Source organism: Coenobita brevimanus, chromosome 63, assembly GCF_032717465.1.
Source record: "Coenobita brevimanus isolate Jiangsu-jjx chromosome 63, ASM3271746v2, whole genome shotgun sequence".
NCBI lineage: Eukaryota > Metazoa > Arthropoda > Malacostraca > Decapoda > Coenobitidae > Coenobita > Coenobita brevimanus.
Window position 1 is genome coordinate 193193 of NC_137016.1, and position 21510 is coordinate 214702.

The 21510-nt window shown below is 41.2% G+C and overlaps 1 protein-coding gene across 1 annotated transcript; it reads left to right on the plus strand.

The window, feature by feature from the left end:
• The first annotated feature begins 1130 nt into the window (after positions 1-1130).
• Positions 1131-21510, plus strand: LOC145404259 (uncharacterized). Its single transcript, XM_080275780.1, has 14 exons — positions 1131-1183; positions 2064-2717; positions 4868-4975; positions 7010-7096; positions 8843-8988; positions 10976-11085; positions 11888-12021; positions 14330-14427; positions 15253-15400; positions 16101-16192; positions 16617-16750; positions 17650-17856; positions 19395-19562; positions 21433-21510. Exons 1-14 carry the CDS (start codon positions 1181-1183, stop codon positions 21489-21491), a joined length of 2148 nt encoding a protein of 715 aa, XP_080131906.1. The 5' UTR covers positions 1131-1180; the 3' UTR covers positions 21492-21510.

Below are 21510 nucleotides of genomic sequence, written 5' to 3' on the forward strand. Positions count from 1 at the left end.
CTCTCTCTCTCTTCAATAAGCAAAATGTATGGCTGTGCAAGAGGTACAGTTGGCATCAAAATACCTGTCGCCCCTCTCTCTCTCTCTCTCTCTCTCTCTCTCTCTCTCTCTCTCTGTCAATGGATGAGGAATGGGAAAGTGAAAGGAAGGAATGAGGAGTGTAGCATCTTGCACAATTTCTATCTGATTCAAACCAAACTTGGTGGAAGGGTTGAAGACAAGGCAGGAATAAAACGACACGATTTAGAAAACAGTCAAAGGTGAAGGTCAGAGGATGACGTCAAAGCCAAGGCTACAAGGCAGGTTGGGTCAAATGGTTCTGATATACTTGAACCAAATTAGCTGGTGGAAATGTCAATGGCCAAGCAAGAACAATCACTCAAAGATAAAGGCTACAAGGTATGGTAAAAGTTTCGCGTGTGAAAACACTTGTGGTCTGATTTGGACTAAATTTTGTGGATGTGTTAAGGATCACGGGACTGACATACTGCTTTCTATAACATCAGAGCAAGGGTTAAGTGTAAGACAGGGTATGGACTTATAACTAGAGCAGGTAATGGGAAAGGCCTATTCCTCTACCACACAAGTATCATCTAGCCAGAAGGGGATGAACATCACTAATTACTCGTAAAGTATGACATTCAGCATTGTTCCAGGATGCAATGGAAGAGATCCAGAGGCCACTAAAATGACTGGCCCAGATGGTGGAGCAGCGAAGAACTTCAACTTCACCCACAGATACCCCCCCAAGTGGGTCCAGCAACCTAACACAGAAGCTGCACAAGCCCTCCCTGAGGGAAAATAAGAATATAAGAAAAGAGCTCGCTTAGCCCATGCTAGGCAGCTCTTGTAAGAACGTTGCTAGATAATCAGAATATGACAAAGATAGTAAAGAAAGCTTTCCCTCTCAACAAAACCTCCAGCGGAAACTAGCAAGAAGGTGGGTTGAAAAACACCAAGCAGTATGGAAAAATGAAAGAATAATTCTTTCCGTATAGGAGCTCCGAAAAATCATGGACCTTTTACTCGTAAGAAGATAGTTTGGAATGTATGAAATCCTTGCAATGTTTTGAGTGCAGAGATATAAGCGCCCTATTGTGGCTTTGGTTTGTGTTTATTTACCAAGATTACGGCCATCGCTTGTGAAATGGAAGGATATTTGTAGTAATTACACAGTTAGATGGTAAGGAAATGTCAGATGCAGCGTAAATGAGCTATGTGTCATAAGAAGTCAATTGGGTCCATCGTTGTGGTGACTGAAAAAGTAAATAATTACAGAGGAAAGTACCCAAAGTGTTTTACGATGTGTTTTACATAATTTGTTCATCCTTATAGACTCACGTATTTTTGCAGTGAGGATATTATTGCGCATTCAGACAACACCTCCAGTTTCTTTAGGTAAGGTTAGGTTTAGGTTAGATAATTTTCAGTCTTCTAAAACACTACGAAGACCGTCAGAAAAATATAACTTTGTCTTCCTGAAAGGTGTTGTCTGAAACGGCAGATTTATCACATTAAGATTGCTTAGGTATATAACGCTCTCACCTCATTTCAGGAACATTGCTGCGTTTAGGTAGAAATTTCGGTTGCATTCATGGTTATGTTAGTTTAGTTACCCCTTAGGCTTGGTTTGGTTGTGAAGTTGGTGAGGTTTTATTGTTAATAATTTCAAAATTAAGTATTTCCCACAATTTTTAAAGCTTAACTTTATCAGGTTCGTATCGTTTAGTTTATAAAGACTCCAACGTGCTTGCATGCGTCAACCTTGATCACCTAATGGCAGCTCTTCATGCTACTCAGTCCTTCCCTTCCTCAAATGTCTGTCTCTCCATGTAACTCCACATGCTCCTCTCGGAGGACTCATTGTGTCTGTTCACTCTTTAGGCGCGATGGATAAGTGGAATGGAAATTATGTTTTTTTAATGTATTGATTAGTTGATTGATTAGATGTTTTATTTTTTTTTTTACAGAGAGAAGTCAGTTGAGGACAAAGACAAGCAAGGTGGTTGAAGTAGAATGAGAATTATTATATATTTTTTAATGTTTTTTCTTTTCCTGCAGAGGGAAGTCACGTGAGGACACCGAGAAACAAGATGGATGACGTAGAGTGGGAAGATATCGATGAAAGTGCCATAGAGGAGTGCATGGTGCTGGCCACACAACTCTACTCTCACCCAGTGCTAGAGGAGAGTAAGCTAACCACAGCATCAAAGCTTAAGAATGGCCCTACAACGTCAGCAGCAAAGAATTGGCACAATAATAATGACAATAATGAAGGATATTTTGAAGGTCCTGGTGTGAGTGGTGTCAGCAATCAAGAATGTTTAGAAGGACCCGGTGGAAATAGGGTAACAAACGGTGTTGCTGACAGTGAGTACCTGGGCAGCAACCTCACAGGAAAAAAGCACACTTTAAAACCAGAAAAACGTAATGGGCCAGTCTCCTTTGGGAAACAGAGATTTCATGATTTGTATGTGTCAAACAGCAGTTTTGGAAAATCGTTAGTGCGAGGGAAATCCAGTCAGAGCCAGAGCAAGATGTACGGACCTCTCACCATGAACGCAGCGGCTGATCAAAACACCACACATATGCCGAGCACATCACACTCTCACCAACAACTGTTCAAGAAAGATGAACAGGAACAAGAGGGATTATTAAAAAAAGCTGAACAAGAACAAACATTGCTTAATGAAAGGATCCAAATAATGCAAGGGGAGGTAAGAATTCCAGTGTAAAAATAGTAACAGCCAATTCCATATACAGTAATCCTTCTGAGATGTTGAGTCTGTAAAGAATTTTCATGATGGTTGTGAATCATTTGTAAGAGTAGGTGGATATCTAAGTGGTTCAGTATCACTATTGGAATGAGACAAGGGTGTGTGATGTCTCCATAGTTGTTTAGGACAGCTACTGTGTAGAGTATCAATATGTGAATGGTGTTATTAGAGTTGAAATTTTAAGTTGTGGAGAGGGGGATGGGAATGAATGGCGAAGAACAGATTACCATTAGGTATCTCAGAACTGATTTACTGAGCTATTGGCTAAAGTATCAATATGTGAATGGTGTTATGGTGAAATCTTAAGTTGTGGAGAGGGGGATTTGAATGAATGGTGAGGTGTATAGAAGCATTGGGTACCATATCTCAAATCTGATGTACTGTTTTGTAGATGATGCTGTGTTCCTTGCTACTAGTGAGTAGGAGCTGTAAAGATTATTGTTCTGAAGAGTTTTGTGGATATAGCCTATGTGGGAATGCCTAGTACTGTAAATAAATAAAGATAGCTACCTGCAAATTGATATTTGCTGAGACAGCCAGTAAATTTCAGTGTAATTAAATTGAGAGACTTGAACTAAAGAGGAAGTTTAAGCACCTAGGTGCAGTAACGGAAGAGAAATATAAGCAGATAAAGAAAGTGGGAAGTAGAATGATCAGGGCAGGAAGATGGCAACAAGTCAGCTCTGGAACTGTCTCCCTCTGTCTGTATTTCCTACTGCCTATGATCTCCAGTCATTCAAACGTAGTGTGTCTAGGCATCTCGAAATGAACAGTTCTTGAATTTGGCTCACTTATCAGATTTTTGTTTTATTTTTTCTTGGAGGGAACAGTTTACAGGCTCCTGGCCTTTGGTTCCTTCTTCCTTGTATTAAAAAAAAAAAAAATAGTAATAATAATGGTAGTAGGCATTCTCTCGGCTTTCAGTTCTGGGGGGGGGTGCGTTTGTGTGATTTTTGGCGATTTACTCAAAAATATTGGTTGTATGGAAACTTCTGAAAACACCATGAGAAAACTCTTGAAATTCTGCATCTAGATATATGCTTAGCCCTTGCATGGTGCAGGCAAAATTTTGCACTAGGATGCTGGAAAGTTATTTTTTCTCTTACACAAGTTTATTCTCTCTGCATTTCGGTACTTTTACTCATCAGTATTGTGTGTTGTTATTGGCTTAACTTATAGTATCAGTATCAACAAAGATGATAGTGTACAATCTTGATCACCATAACCAAATTCCGAGGCAAATAACGTTTTCCTTTGTGCCCGAGTCCAGGCTGCCCTTGTGTCATTTTCTCTGATCATGTCCCACAGACTTATAGAAAACTAATGGTGCACGAGGGGGTTAATGAACACTCTTTCTTTCGTTAATTTCTTGTGGACATGCCATACTGTAATAACAAAAAAGTTAGTAGGAAGAAAAGTACATATAGTGAGGACTGAGTTACTGTGTTGGTGTGCAAGTAGAGTAGTGTGTGCTGAATGCTTTAAACTCATCTTATATATAATTAATCTCTGATGCCTTGCTCCTCATGGGAACCCACAGACAGGAGATGGCTATGACAGAACTGCCCAAGGCTAATTAGCCTTACATACCTCTCTTATTCTCTCAGTCACTCTTACTCCTTCTCTTTCACCAATATTCAGTTCTATGCTCTTTCACACCACATAAGGTCTGTATCTATCAACATTACCTTCAGTCTCACTTTCACAGACTTTTTTTTTAGAACCCTGTCTGTGCATTCATTGTAGCTACTGGTATACTGTAGCTAGGTCCATACCTTCTCAGTGACTCCATTTACCATCATTAGGGTGCTGGAGGGGGATGCCTTCCCATGATGGCACTGATATACCATAACTGGTTGGCTCTGCTGCCTGATTGTACAAGTATCTCCCAGCTCCCACCACTCCCTCCTTCTCCCTTGAAAGGAGGATAGTGAACTATGGGTAAAGCCAACCTCAGTTTAAAGTCCATTGGGTTCATGTCCACATGAACCAGGGGCTAGAACAATAATAACAACAACAACAACAGCTGTACTGCACTGTATTTATGTTCAAGCAGAATGGTTCATAATGACTGCTTTTATCACCATCAGATATCACTGCTGCGGGCAGAACTGAAGCGGAAGGACACAGCCCTGGAAGGTGAGCGTCTGGACCGCTTTGAAGCCATACAAGCAGCAGAGAAAAGGGGCAGGGAAAAGGTACAGTGGTGTTGTTAGTTTGACTCTCCTGCTGTAGAGGAAAGGGGCAGGGAAAAGGTACAGTGGATTATAGCAGGTTCTGTATTCCAGGTGGCAAAGCAGACTTCACAGCACCTCCTCTGGTACTCTTCAAGGAGACAAAGGACTACCTCATAACATTAACAAAAATATACACCTATCTTTGAAGTGATTTACTGACTTTGTAAAGGTGTACAGAAGTGCATTTTTGAATATGAAGAGGATCCATCCATAAACAAGGAAAATATCATATGATTGTTTAAGGGAAAGTTAAGGTTAGGTTAGCATAAAATAGGTTAGGTTATGATAAATTAGGTTGGGCTAAGTTATGAAAATTTAGTTTTGGTTACAGTATATCAGCACAGATGAGGGTAATTTCATGCCAAAAATAACATGCTAAGATGACATCCATCAATCTTTGGTGCTCCACAAGATGGCATCCGTCTGTTTTTGGTGCCATTGGAGATTGTAAACAAAGACCTCTTTTTTAATTGCTTCTCACCACTTTTAAAAGAAATAAGAAAACATCAGAACTTGATAATGCACGCAGAAAATACCTACAGAATCCCATAAAGGGCTTTGGTAAGAAAGAACAGAAGAAAACTAGCAGATAAGGTAGTCTCAGGTGTCCTTGAAGATTACCCCTCATCCTTAGTGATTTATTTTGTGTATTACAACTTAACCCATACCCGCCAGGTGTCAGTCAGGACCGACGCAAAATAGGTTGAGAGACGCTTCTGGGTGTTGGTCGGAACTGCAATTGTTTTCGATCCACAGTTTGAAGTGGTCCCCACTTGATCTCATCACCAGAGGGTCGGGATAAACTCCCGCCACCCAAGGCATGCATACCTCAGTCGTCTCTGTGACTTTGCCAGGTGTAGGGCGATGTTTTCTTACACCTCTCTTCCAATTCCGTTCCAACCTCATGTGGACCTCTTGCCTCATTCACCCCTGCCAAGCCTCTTTCCAAGGATACTAGGAAAGAGCTTATTGATACTGCCATAGGGTGTGCCTTGGATGCAGCTGTGATGTATCTCATAATGGAGAAGTTAACACATTGAGAGTGAATCCAAAGTCCTGGCCACATGCATACGTATGAAGACATCCTGCCTCAAGCGCCGTAATTTAATAATCTTCTCTACATTGTTACTCATCGACGTGACCACCTACAGACCAGGGGATGCTTTTATTCACAAGAAGAAGAGTTGATGAGTAATATGGTCTTTAAATTGTTTTCCTAACTGCTATACTTTCCAAGATACAGTATTATGGTTTGAAATATGGCTAATCTGGGAAATATTTCCGTACTGAGAGAGCAGCAGCGCATAAAGAATGGCGACTAAGATACTCTCTTGTGGTATATATATCATTTTAATATGACATAGTTTGCATTAGTAACATAATAAAAGATGAATTGAGGTGTACTGTGCAGAATAACTCACTAAGAGAGAGGTGTTATGAAATCTACAGAGTTACTTAGAATGCAGCTCTTATTATGATCACTAATCAGCCATACCAGCATCAGAGAAAAGGGACCAGGGACAACGTAGACTGAAGTACAAGTGTTCCTCTACCTGCACATTTAATTTGTTCTGAGAGCTGGTTTGTAAATTTAGAAGGCTGTATAGTATAGTATGTCAAAAGTCACTAATCCCTGAGCCAAATACTGTATGTCTGTGTTTTGTAAGCTGCTTAAGTAGTGATTTGTGTCTCAGAGGCACTGCCAGTAAGTAGTTTTGTAGGGGAGGAGAAATATGGTAGTAAGTAGTAAGTACTGTACTATTTGTAGTGATTCATAGATTTCATTGAAAAGTCAGTTCCATAAAATGCTTTTCAAAAAAGTTTCTATCTCTGAACATTCATAACTTCAGGGATTGTCAGTAGGAGGTCAGCTGTGTTGGTATCAGATTGCCTTCCCATTGTATGCATAGCAACACATTCAGTCCATAGTCTGCAGGGTAAATTCATCTTTACATAAAATTTACATTACATTCAATGTTTTTGTTTGGCCCACAGGCAGAAAAGTTAGTTTTGGAAACTGAGGCAAAAGCAAAGGAGAGTAAGATGTTGGTGGATAAACTACAAGGAGAGCTTCATTTTAAGGTAAGATGCATTTCAGGTTAGCTTATGAAAGCAGACATTCATTTTAAGGTAAACTGCGTGTTAAGGAAAACCTCATTTTAAGATGAAGTAGTAGATGGGAGGCCACCATGGCAGGGCCTGGGGAGCTAGGTTTACGATTGGAGAGTTGAGAGGAAGAACAGAACTGGAATGTATTGGTGTTGTGATGAGGAGTGGTAGATTGAGATGGTTTTGGCATATGAAGAGCATGGAGGATGACAATTGAGGGCAGAAAGTGAGACGTGTGAATGTTGGGGATAGGGTCGTGAGAGGCTGACGGAAAAAAACCTGGGACGGGATCATAGAGTGTGACCTCGAGGATAAGAGACTGAAAAGGGAGGCTGCCAGAGGTCCAGCAGTGTGGAAAGCCATCATTAGGTGACCAAGGTTTATGCATGCAAGCATGTTGAAGCCTGTATAAATGAAAATTAAAACAAAAACATATCTGTAATGCAGTATTCTTCAGTGGGGTCATTTAAGAAACAGCTCAAAGTTGTTCTTTTTTTAGAAACTTATGATCATGTTGATGCTATATACAGTAATGGATGATATAGGATTTAAGTAGGGGCCATTGTTCTGATGCAGTACTACTTATGAATTGAAACCATTTTGTTATTTTGAGGTTTTATATGCTAGTGAATTTTTTGCAGAGCAGGCACTTTCAACAAACAAAAGAGTAACCATCATTATTATTATTATTATAATTGGTAACAACCTGAGGACCGTACACTTTGAAGGGGTCAACGCACTGTGACTTCTTTGACTCTCTTACCACTGAATAAAATCATCTGGTGTTAGCTGGAATGAAATACAGTGTTAGAGTTGCCCTGACCACAAGAACATTAATGGTGACTTTATTAAAACCCTCAGGCTCCAGGACTTACTGTCAGTTGCATAGAATTGTGTGGCATCAGATTGAATATAGAATTGTCCTAGCAATGTGAGGGCTAATATGGCAGTGGCTCATACTGTATTTTACTGAATTGTTAACCACTTCAGTACAATGATGCATTTTCTATTCTCCTGCTCTCTCCAAGTGATTTTAGTCACCCTTTGATAGATATACATTTGGTCTGCATCTTACAGATTTAATTGGTTCCAACAGTTTATTCATAACTCAGGTAGCTCATAAGTCAGAATTCACCAGTACTCAAGGCCAAATATGTAGTCAGTCAAAAAGTACGGTATAGCACAAGTGGGGTTCAATAAGATCAGTCTGTTACCATGTGGAGCTGCATATAATAACAGTACCCAGTACTGATTAGACAGTGTCACAAACAAGAGATATATTGTACAGCATGTCGTTCACATGAAAGCAGGATTACCATTGAAAGTTAAAGTAATTGAGGATTTTCCTTTAGCCATCATCTGTGGTATCAGATTGCTTTGGGCAAAGTGTGCACCATTATATTTTAATCAACTTTATAAATCATTGATGAACACAGGTAGAAGCTGAGAACATAAAAGAATGCCAATAAAGGTGACTATTAGCCTGGACTGGCTGTCTTGGTGGCAGAGAGGATCATCATAATGTGGTGGCACAGATACAACTGGCCAGCTCTGCTGCTCAGTTACAGAAACATCCTTCAGTTTTCTGTCCCTCATAAGATGGTGAACTGCAGGAGAAGGGCAGCTTTAGCCTGCAGTCCACCAGGTACACATCCAAATGAACCAGGGGTCCCAACAGCATCCATAACTGTACTTGTTTATTCTCACGCTTGGTCACAGCGAAGAGAAACAGAAGAGCTGCTCAATCGGTGCCGACAGCTGGAACATAAAAATGATCGGATAAGCACATCTAAAAAGAGAGCCAGAAGTGAGGCTTCTTCACCCACGAAATCACCCAACACTGCACGCACCAAACTGGTATCAAGGTTGGTCTAACTCTTTCGATGTTAAAATACTGGGTCACTCCCTCAACTTTAATACTAAGTTGTCTATCTATCTACCTATAGCCCGACGCCCTAATCCCGCAAAGGGTGGCTGCATACAAAACGCCTCCAAGTCACTCTGTCTCCCACCATTTGACTACTCTGTGGTAGAGTGCGCGTTTCATACACGGGTGAGCCAGGGTTCGCGCCCCGCCAGGGTAATAAATTTTGGGAGTGTTCACCCGACCACATACTGCATTGGCTGACACAAGGGGTGCTGTGGTTGAACCAGTGTCACTTACTATAAAGAATGCTTGCACCCAGTCGGATTGCGCAGGCCAATTATATCCACCCTGGGGGTAGGGGGGTTTCCAAGAATACTCCCCCAGTATCCCTGCTTGTCGTACGAGGCGACTAAAAGGGTTGGTGGTGAGTTAGTGCCCCACCCCGTAAAAAGAACTAACTAAAAAAGCAAATAAAGTGCCTCGGACCCGGACGGACTATACGTTGACGACTAAGAAACGGACCTACTAAGTTGTGGTTGCTTGAAATTTCAGTGATTCTTAGTCATGAGGTGGGAATGAGCCTCCTTGGTTACTAATCAAATCAGCTCTCCAATCTTAGTGCATTTGGCCATCAACTGACCTGAAAATTGTTATACAAGATTTTTATCATATTGGAATAATCACACAGAAGTCCATGCAGTTCTTATGATGTGTCAGGGATTTGTTTGAAAATATTACTGCTGTTTTATTGGAACTTATGCTGTACAGTCGTGCCATTAAGTGATGTCACAAACTGCATTGAAAATCAGTGGAATGTGTGTTATCATCTCTTAACGTGACCATACATTTGGAGAAATTGGTAAATAAGCATTCTAGCTAATGCACACCAAATTTTCATCAAAGTCAGTGTTATAGTCATTTTTGCAACACTGTAATTGGCAGTGATGTCAGTACCATGTTGTATGGCAGGCTGCTGATGTAAGTATAGTTGCTCCCCTACTTACGACCTTTCCTTAGTTGCTCCCCTACTTATGACCTTTCCTTATCCCCTGAATGGAGGGTGGTGAACTGCAGAAATAGGTAGGTTCAACCTGCAATCCTCTGGCTTCACTTTAAGATAAACCTATTGCCACAACAGTAACAAAAATCCATCTGTTTATCTATCTGTCTGTCTGTAGTCAGACACCATGATCTTGTAAGGGATGGCCATTTGTCATTGAGTTAGTTGTTTTATTGGGAGGGACACTAACCCTCCACCAACCCTCTTGCTGACATAGGAAACACGTATGGGTTTGTAATATGGCTACCACCCAGCATTGTAAATGGGTTTCTGGCTTACAGGAATCCTTTAGGCTTGTCATTCAATGTAAAGCCACCTGAAAAAGGAAGAAGAGTAATAAAACGTGACAGAAGAGATGGGAGAAGTAGGAAGAGAGGAGGGCGGACACAGAAAAAGAATAATAAAGATGAAGCAAGAAGTAGACAGCACTACCTCAGGTGGGTGGACTATGGTTGCCACCACCAACAAAAACTTTTCATATTTGGTCATTATACTTCCGTTTGAACAGTTCATAGCACTGTGATGTCAGGACACTATCTGTCTGTCTATTGCTAGATGCCATAACCCTGGATGGAGTGGACACAAATTTCCTCCATGTCACCCTGTCCTCCATCATCAGGCTACCCTCCCTCCAACTCATGCCACTCTCTTTCAAATACCTCTCCACCTCATCTTTGATCTATCCCTCACCATCTTCCTGTCAACCACACGCACACTTTCTTAGTCAGCCTTTCGCCCAGCAATTTTTTCTACTTGGCAAAATCATCTTAAGGTACTTCTGGTAATACTATACAGCACATCCACATGAACACCACAGTGCACCTCAGCTTCCTATTTTGTCTATATGTGTGTCTGTCCAGCTAATTGCACTATACATGAGTACATGCACCTGTCATATAACTCATCTCTGCCATAATATTTGCAGATTTGATTTTGGCAGTGGACCGTCAAAGGTAGTAAATGTTGAAGTTCAAACTGAATCACCTGTAGCACAAACTAGCAGACGAAGCAGACTTCCTGTTGCCGTGTCGAGAGGTTGGTTCAGTTGAAGTATTTTCTTCATTTGCATGTCATTAATTTCTTTATAACATAGGCTATACAGCAACTTACAGTATCATGTATCATGGAGAGCGACACCGTTCTGTGGTAGCACCAGTGTCTTGGCCAAGTAGCCCACCCCCTGATGCCTACACTCCAGATGGGGCAGTTAACGCTGGGATGATAGATGGATGGTAAGATTGATGTTGTTATTGTGGCCTCAGGCTCATCTGAATTTGAACCTGGTGGACTGCAGGCTGAAGTCACCCTTCCTTTGTAGTCCACAATCATCCTTTCAGGGGATAGGAAGGGAGCCGAGGGACATTGGTATAACAGGGCAGATATCCATGCCATGTCATGGAGATGTCCCTCTCCAGCAGCAGGTCAACTCTGGAACTGTCTTCCTCAGTTTTCCATCTGCCTATTATGCTCAGTCTTTTAATCACAGTGTGGCCAAGCATCTTGAATGTATGAGGGATCTGAGTCACTTTTGTTAGTTTTTCATGGAGAGAACAACTTTTATGTGAGCTTGTTATAGTCATCTAATTGACTCAGGCTGATAGATAATGGTAAACATATACAGTACAGTATTTGTGGAAAGTTATGCCTCTGAAGTGGAGTCAGGATTCTGGGGACACGAATGGTGAGTGAATGAACATGTGGTCCATTTACCGGAATGGTCAGGTTTATCTTGCTCATCCTGGAGTGGGAAAAAAGAAGCCAGGATGATGATGTTGTTCATGATGGTGATGATAACGAAAGAGAGAAAGAGGGAGAGAGCATCCCATGTTTCTTTCAGGTCGTGGATGTGGCATGCGACGTACAGCGTTACTTCTGTCCTCTGATCCGGCCGCTACCATGAAATCATCTGAGGGTACCGGTGTCCACTTACCCAGTGAATGGTCACACATTATCTCACAGACTCTTGTGGAGGTTGGTGATGGTGTGGTTGTTGATGGTATGTTCTAACCTGACAAAGATCTTTAACCTTTTCAGCTTAATGGTCAGTTGTTGTCAGATTAAAGGGTTGATTTTACTAGTAACCAAGGAGACTTCTTTCCTATCGCATAACCAAAGGCAAAATATATAGTGGAAGCAGATGCCAAGAGACTCTTAGCCAGAGTGTTCATCTCCATGACTTAGGCCTTTGAACTCATTGTCCTGAGATGCAAGGCCACAGCATCATCCAGGTTGCAGCATTTGTCTCCACAAGATGTTATGTGAAGTGCATAGTTGCAGTGCTTACTGATAATTTTATAACTTAGGCCATTGAGCCTGTAGCAGATAATTCATCCATTATCCTGGGAGACATATCCACTGTGGTATCCAGATTATCATAGTTACTTCCCCTTGGTGTTACACTGCAGTCAGTTTATTTTCATCTGATGGAACTGGGCCACTTCTGTGATTTGAACATTGTCCTGATAATGTGAAGGCATAAAATTCAGTACACCAGAATTCCATCCTTGCCTCTAACAGTCTGCTCATTTCCTTATTTAATCCATGGTAGGAAATAGTGACACTTCTGTGTCCTCTTATTTAGCTTCAGATTTGAAAAGAGTTATTGGAATGTAAAGGAAATAAGTATAGTATTAGTTGGTTGCAAAAGTGGCAGTGTAGAGGAAGGATGCCATTACCAGTGATCAGCTGGCAAGCGTTTATGTGTTAGGTCTCATTGCAAGTATAGATCCTTTTACTTTTTTTTTTTTCTTTCTTTCTTTCTTTTTTTCATTCTCGCAACCTCCAGAGGTGGGTTGGTGGAGGGTTAGTGCCCCTCCCTGTAAAACAAATAACTCAGAGTCAAGTGGCCACCCCTTGCGGGATTGTGGCGTCTGGCAATAGATAGATAGATAGACAAAAGACGGGTTAGCCTTTTTAGGGACCCATTGGTTAAGGTAGTTGTTTACGCCAAAGTGGGCCAACTGCGCTCACCTGGCCATGCATCACTTATTAATATTTGCTTCTTTTTTTTTCTTTTTTAACAGTATTAAGCATTAAGAATAATGACTAACAGTAACATCATCAGCACAGGCATCAGAATAACAGCATAATGATAAACATATCCGTGTCCAATGAAACTTGACATGCTGAGGCTTTTGGGGAGGCCATATATTGTCCCACACAATTCTGGTGTACTCAGGGAGACCGGGAAGAAAATGTTGCATATATCAAGACCCCAGCCACAAAAATTGAGTGAAAATTCAGTGTGTCCAGGCATCTCGAAATGAATGGATCTTGAATTTGGCTCTCTGTTGTATTTTGTTTTTCTCTTGGAAGGAACAGTTTTGCGGGCTCATTGCCTTTGGTTCCTTCTTCCTCACGTTAAAAAAAAAAAAAAAAGAATGTAACTTGAATGACAAAATCATTATCAGTCTCCTCCCAACAGGAGATTTTTGGATGACGAAAATATTGTTATCAGCCTGCCAAAGTATCAGTGAAGGGTAACATCTGTCCAGCCTCTCCAGTACTGAAAGTCTGTCCTAAACTTAATAAATTCATCTGGAGTCAGCCTCTGAAACTCATCTCTCCTCCCTCACACAAAGTTCATTTACACTGTCATGAGAGTTCACGTCAATAATAGTGTTTATAAATGTGTTATTACGCTTTTATTCTTTTAAGGCCAGTTTAGGGAGGATAGGGTAGGCTCTGGGTGGTTATTAGGGGGAAATTAGGACCAGATTCCTTTTTTCCCATTGGCTGCCTTGTTTTTATGTAGTGAAATTTCCTCAGTACAGCACCTAGTGGGGACCAAAATGCTGAATTATAGCAAACATACTGCATGTACGTATGATAACATGGAGAGGCAAAAACATGACAACTATTTTTTTCTTTTAGGTTGAAAGTAAAGGAGTGCAACTAGCTTAAAATCTCAGTGTTGCTGAGTGTAAATGGGAGTGTAGCTTTGTCTAAGTGTTTAACAGACTGCAGGAGAAGGACACATTAGCTTGCAGTTCACACATTCAGTTGAGCCTGGAACCACAGTAACAACAAGAACAGCATCGTGGTGATGTTTCTAATGCCAAAATAATGTAAGTGGATGGAGGACAGAGAATCATCGATTAGTTGGTGGAAGTAGCTCCTGAGAATGATGATGATGATGATGATGATGATGAGGAGGAGGAGGATGGTATTCTTAACAGTTATGTCAACAGAGTGAGGACAGAGGACCATGGACTCAGCTTATAGAGGTAGCTGGTGAGAATGATGATGATGGTATTTGTATCACTTATACTGTCAACAGAGTGAGGGTAGAGGACCATGGACTCAGCTGGTAGAGGCAGCTACTGAGAGACTGCAACATATTCATTCAGTGGTCACGGCATCAGCTGAGGCCAACAGGTATTTGTAAACCGCATTGCAGTCTTGTACAGGATGACCCAAGTAATGTGTGACAAACGTCAGGAGGCAGTTCTCGTGCTAATTTTGAGGAAACTATTCTGTATCAAGAAAGGTACAGTTCTGATCTGTTACATAGTTACAGTTTCTGATAAAACATGTATGGGTGAATTATGAGGGAGATTATTTTGTCCATAATGTGGCTCCATCATGCCTGAAAACTGGACCTATGTTGATATAGCATTTGTACTTAAAAATTAACCCAGGAATAGCCTTCTGAATTTTCTCATTTCCCAGGACACCCTATGTGTACAGTTGCTTCCTGCCTACAGACTCAGTTGGTTCTGAGAGCTGGTTTGTAACACAAAAAGTTTGTACACCAGATCCTTGTTTGACGATGAACCGGTATGCAATGAATCATTTATACGATGACTACCATTAAAGTTATTGCAGTATATGATTGCATTTTTCCCTATATGATCATTATGTTCCCATACAGAGCCTCTGTGTACAGGGCTGCGTCAGACACTGTGTTAAAGAAGAGGTACAGCAGATTGATAACACCGCAGTCAAGATGGATCAAAAACCAGATAATATATACTGTACTGTATTATGAGTTTGTTGGCAGGGACAGGAAGTTAGTTAGGGATATGAAGGTTATACCATACCTGGTGAGGATTGTGTTTCACAGCACATACTGGTACTGTTGATCCGGGGCTTCATGTTTTATGTAAGAGTCATAAATGCACAACCATAAATATTAGTGATATAAGTGTGTGCAGCTGTACCATTTACAAATTGTCATCTACTTTGACGTTCTTATTGCAGATGTGACGGGATACCTGGTGATGCGATGGAGTGGTATGAGAAGAGCATATCTGGTGCGGTAAGAGTGTTGGATGTTGGAAGAGATGTGTGCAAACCAGAGCAAGTACTCCCACTCCTTACTTCTCACCTAACACCACATTGCATCACGGTCAGCATCTCTTACTGTGCTGTCATGGACTTAGGCTCATCTGAATATAAACCTGGTGAACTGTTGACTGAAAATGTACCATGTTATTTAAAATCATTCGTGAGAAACGGATGGTCAGGGCTGCTCCCAGAAATGCTTCCACATCTTAAAGCATCCTTGGGCCAAAGAAGAAGAGACTGTGGAAAACAGATTTGGTATGCAGTATCTGTGGTCTTGATACTGGCATATAGATATTTTTTAAATCATAATCTTTTGACAGTTTTATTCAGGTTTTGCATTAGCCTTTCACTCTGGAGATGTTATTTAGTTTTCAGTAATCCCTAAATACCTGTTGGCTCTCCTAACGTCAGGAAATCATCTAACAACAGCTAGGATAAAATTAGAATAGTAAGTTGCTGTATGGAAGGAGTTATTGTTTTCATGTTGGCATCTGTGTATAGCCAGATGCATTTTTCCCAGAAACGATGGACATAAACAAATTGCCTTCATGTTTCTTGTGTCTGCTGTCAGCCTGACTTTCCTCAAGCTCTCACCACTGTTATTTGTGTACCTCTTCAACCAGTCCCTATACCTCATCCTCCATCTTCCTCTCCTCCTCTTCCCCTGTACCTCATCTGTACACTCCCTCTCTCCCTCCACCTCGCTCACATACACTTACATATATACCTTCAAAGAAGCTGACTGAGCTTTAATCTTTCAGGATTGTGTACTAAATAAAAGAATACGTTGTGAAATTTTGCAAGCAGCAGAAAGAGTGGCGCTAAGGATATCGCACCCCATCGACAAGCAAATGTAAGTAGTCACCGGTAGGGGTGGCAGCCAGTTCCATGTTACTCATTTGAGGGGGTAGGAGGCCGAGGCTTTATCGACACTGAGATCGTATTTAGATTGTGAGAGTGACCCAGTTCCATCAGATGAAGACAGTCTGACTTAGTGTAATTCTTCCACAGGTGTAATGACATGATAGCAACAGTGAGACACTATTCAGGTTGCGAGAGTGGCACAGTTCTGCCAGGTGAAAACAGCCTCTCTTGGAGTTTAATTCTTCCATGGATGTGATCACTTAATATCAACACTTGAGATATTTTTCAAGTTGTGAGAGTTGGCCACCCCATTCGGGATTAAGGCATCTGGCAATAGACAGGTAGATAGATAGAGAGTGGTCCAGTTCCGTGAAGTGATAAAAAGACCATCTATTAGTTTAATCCATCCACAGGTGTGATCACTTGATATCAACACTGAGAGGGTTCTGTGAGTGTATGGAGGGCAGTGAGGAGGTTAAGGCGGTGCTCCGAGTCCTGGCAGTGTTGAGCCATAGTGCACCATTCATAAACCAGCTTTGTTCCTCAGGTAATGACCTTTATTTTAAGGGTTATACCTCTCATTGGCCAAGGATGTTCCATAACATCATCCTTACCAGTATATTTACATCATTCATCAGTCCTTTTTTTTCCACTGATAATTCTTGTATTCATAGAGTCATATTCCCACTGGCAAAACTTCTTAACAATTCCTCCTTACCATTGTGTTTTACTGTCTGTCGGTCAGCTTTGTTCCTCTGGTATTGTCATGCATTCTAGGGGTTTTATTTTCTTTGGCCAAGGAAACTGCCTGAAACTTCACCTTTACCAGTTTATTTTATACATATGGCACATTATTGAGGTCCTGCTATAGTGCTTTTACTCTAACTTGACAGAGATCCCTAAAATCTTTCAGCTCAGTTGATGGCCAAGTGTATTCAGATTGGAGGGTTGATTTGACCAGTAGCCAAGGAGACTCATACATACCTCATAACTAAGTCTTACTAAATCTCATACAACCATGACTTATTATTCTTGTTGTAGGAGCAGTTCAGTTCAGTCAGATGAAAACAGGTCGACTATAGGAGCTGTGATGATTGAAGTATTTTGGAACTCATCACCAAGCAAATCTTAGTATGCATCTGAGTTTTCTTTCTTCTCAACAGTTTCCAGCAGTTTTTAGGAAGCAGATGTTTTATTCTGTTTTCTTTTTTTTTCCTTTAATAACAGAACAGAGGAAGGAAAAAAAAATAAATAAATAAAAAATAAGTAAATAATCCATACACCAGATCACAGGTGTATTTGGCACATGGTTTAACCTCAAGTCCATGGAAGGCATGAGGTGTACCATGGCTGACCTCAGTACAGGGATTCCGTTAAGAAGAGGCATGGTATCACTAACTTTAATGACCATCAATATATAATGAGAGCTTTTGTATATTTCTCCAGGTTCATGCTTAGTTGGAGTGGTGTGCCGGCAGATGAGAGGTGTGGGAGAAGGAGACATGGAGATGGCATTGGTCCTGCTAGCACTGGTGATGAATGTGGTTAGACAGTTTCCACCTTGGCTCCATGGCTCCTGTAACTGCCCCACACTTATGCTGAGCACAGTGATCACCTGCTCACACCAGCTGCTTTCTTCTCGCTGTCAAAAAGGTCAGATTCATTACATTTAAGCCTCTCATTTAGGTGACATTAGTTGTATTTCATTCTGGCTGGTAGCAGATAATGTTATTAGGTTTACAAAAATCTCATTTACTGATGGTTAATGAAAGCCAGATCTAACCCCTCCAGTTGAAAGGTCTCTTCTAAGCTAATCAAGTCATCATCAGGTAACACTGATGAAATGCAAAATGTCATTGAACTGAAAAGGTTAAATCTGTCAGCCGTAGGATGTAATTTTCATTTATGGTAATTTACTGTACCGGTACTTGGTGGTAATATTTGTTACATATAAATTCATATTTTAGGTGACTTTGTAAAGTTTGTAACAATTCATAACATCTCTTCCTTTAGTCTCACTCTCATAAAGATCAGACTTACTACATGGAGGATTTTATTTCAAGCTGCTTTGGAAATTTCCTGACATGTAATCCATAGCAGTATGCTGTATTTTGCATATCCCAGTATGCTGAATATATCATTTGATGCTGACATGGCGCTGGAGAGGGAAACCTTCGCGTGGTGGCACTGATGTGACCAAGTAGTGAAGCTGCCTGGGTGTCCACACATCTCTCAGTCTCCTTTCTGTCACTCAAAAGGATGGTAAACTGTGGGAGTGGGGCAGTGTTAACCTACATTCCACAGAGTTCACATTCAGATGAGTCCTGGGATTGCTGTCACTGCTACTACAGGTAGTTTGAATGGACAATGTACAAGAGGAGATTGACAGGTGATGTGCAGGATAAATCACTGAGGAAGAACAGGTTACCAAACCTCCAGAGCCACATGGAATACCACCATTAACCCAGTCAGGTTTTTTTTTTTTTTTTTTTCCAGATGATTGTATTCCTACTGAAGAAAGATTTTTTTTTTTTTGTGAAGGGTGTTATGAAGGTTGTATCCAACCTCTTCATTGTGATAAGTGTTCCGAGTTGAATGGAATCTCGTAGTGGTACAAGAAGAGAATAGGTAATGTCAGTGGGTTATTGGGGTTAAGAGCTTGTCTATATATAACAGTATGCCAGGTGGAGAATGGTAGTGGAATGTGATGGAAGGACTTAAGTCAGGAAAGGAGTTTACGTGTTAGTACTCCATATTTAATCTCAAAGAGGCATACAACTATTGGTATATACGTGGTACAGAGAGACAGGAAAAAAGCAAAAAATAATTTATATGTAATCACAAAAGAAGCACACAAGTATATGTGGCAAAGAGAGACTGGAGATTCTGAAAGGGTCATGATTGATTAGATGCTTGTAGACTGTTGTTGATGTGAGTGTGAGGAGAGGATGATGCAGGTGATCAGTTGCAGATGCCAGATGGTGGGACTTGAGTGGCTTGTGTGGCTCATTCCCCTGTGCTCTGCCATCTGGCTGCCCTCCCTTTAGCTCATTCCACCCATATTTATGTACAGACCTCTGTGTCCTATCTCTCCACCTTACCCTTAGTCTCCCTCTTCCCTTATCACCTTCTGGTTCAGTCTCATATACAGTTCTTGACTATTTATTTGGTGATGGTATGAATATTCTTAGGCTGCAATGGACCAAGGAAGTTAGTGGTGGTGTTGGTGCGAGTTCTACATGCATGGTCGGTTGTGGACCCTGGCTGGTGGGACCGAGTGGCCACTTTGCCACATTACCCGGTGTTTATGTCCCGTATCCCCTCTGCCGTGCCTTTCTCAACACTGGATAGACACACAGGTATGTGTACTCCATTACAAATAAGAATTGTTGCTGGAGTGAGATGCCTTCACGTGGTGACACTGATATACCCAGGTGGCTCCACTGCCCAGTTATACCGTCATCCCAGTGTACAAAATTATCTTTTAAAATCAACCCATTTCCCCTCAGACCCAACAGTCCTGCTATTTATCACACACATTCACATGTCACACCTTTAACACTAATACCCAGTGTCCATATTGAATACAGGTTAGAGCTGTCTCATTTAAGACTGGTATGTTGGTGTTAGCAGGGATGTTTTTATGTCGTGTTGGTAAGTCTTGTGGAGGGATCTTCTTTTAAAATGAAATTCACTTTATCAGGCTTGTTTCCTGCCTCAGCCTGAGACCAGACACATGTTTCAGAAGGCAAACCACTTCTCATACCATTTCACTGTCTGTTGCAGTAAAAGAAAATTGTGGTTTATTGCACTACATTGCACTTCACATACCTTAGCTAGCACATTTTTCAGACCTGATGAAGCTCCTTAATGCCATTTAGCCCAGTTAATGGTTGTTTAACCAGATTGGAGGGTCAGAGTGACTAGTAACCGGAGTGACATATTCCTGCCACATAGCTGAAGCTCATAGACTATCAGGCAGCCAGAAATCAGTGTTGTTATTCAAGTTGTTGGAGTGGCCTAGTTCCACTGCAGGTAAAAATAAGCAGACTATATCATGGTCATTGGTCACTTAATGTGCCAGAAACATATGCATTGACCCCTTTGATAGTGACATTTTTTGTTTCCTCCCATAAATCAACTAAGAAAAGAACTTAAGTAGTGAAAAGGGGGTTAATAAAGGCTGTTTTTAACCCCTTCTGTGTTTAAAAATTGTCTTACCCTGAATTAGATCACTTAGAGGTAGCAAGGATAAAATGTATAAATTGTATCATTTTGAAAGGGTTATTGTACTGCATGTTATGAGAGTTTCCCGTTTAATAGATATTCATTTTCTGGTAGATAATTGGCTGCCCTTGATCATGGGAGGCACTACCATGAGAGTGAAATGTGGCTACGAGCTTGGTAACTAGACACATAGGCCTGTATTCTCATTAGGTGAGGAGGCTCCCGAACACCTCTACCCTTGCTGTTTATTTTCCAAAACTAGCCATTAACATCCCCTGGTTTGCTTCTTATGTCTTTTCAGTATCGACATAGATTGCTTGAATAACGCAAGAATGTAGTAATGGAGCAGAATCAGTCAGTAAGGAAGAGGTGTTAGTAAGCTTCCTAGCCATACTAGAATGCTGCTCATAGTTATTCTTAGGCAGGAAACTCAGCCACAAGTAAGGAGAGCCAAAGGCCAAACTGAGATTCTCAAGTTGGTATGGATGTTAATACCCATCATACTTTCATTCCCCCAAACACTTCCCAGTAATTGTCAGAAGCAATTAGTTGGTTTAAGCACTTATTCTCACATTGTTAACAGATATTATTACTGGTACTTGTACTGACTAAGCGGGTGCATGTAGGTGAGGTGGAGGGAGGGAGAGGGAGGGGTAGACCGAGGATGAGGTGGAGGGATGGAGTTGAGAGGTATATGAGGGAGGGGGGGGGTGAGTTGGGGGGAGGGGAGTCAAATGGTGGGTGACAGAGTGACTTGGAGGTGTTTTGTCTGCGGCCACCCTTTGCGGGATTAGGGCGTCGGGCTATAGATAGATAGATAGACTTGTACTTTTATTCCTCCAAACACTTCCCAGCAGCTCAAGGGAAATGATATGTTGGTTTTAGCACTTTGTTTAGCATCCAGTCCCTAGAGAACAGCCTAAAGAGGAAGCATGAGTTTATTTTTACTCGTACACAACATTTATGTATGTAATGTGGTATTATTATGTTTCTCTTTTTCAGCTGACCAGCTCTGCGAGTTGTATGAGTTTGACGAAGGACATATGGCAACTGATTCATAACATTTTGATAAATTCTTCT

Excerpts from the sequence above, each read along its gene's own strand:
- LOC145404259 (XM_080275780.1), top strand. Across the intron at positions 4,976-7,009 it reads AGAAAAGGGGCAGGGAAAAG|GCAGAAAAGTTAGTTTTGGA; the intron begins GTACAGTGGTGT and ends TTTGGCCCACAG. Across the intron at positions 11,086-11,887 it reads TCCTGTTGCCGTGTCGAGAG|GTCGTGGATGTGGCATGCGA; the intron begins GTTGGTTCAGTT and ends TGTTTCTTTCAG.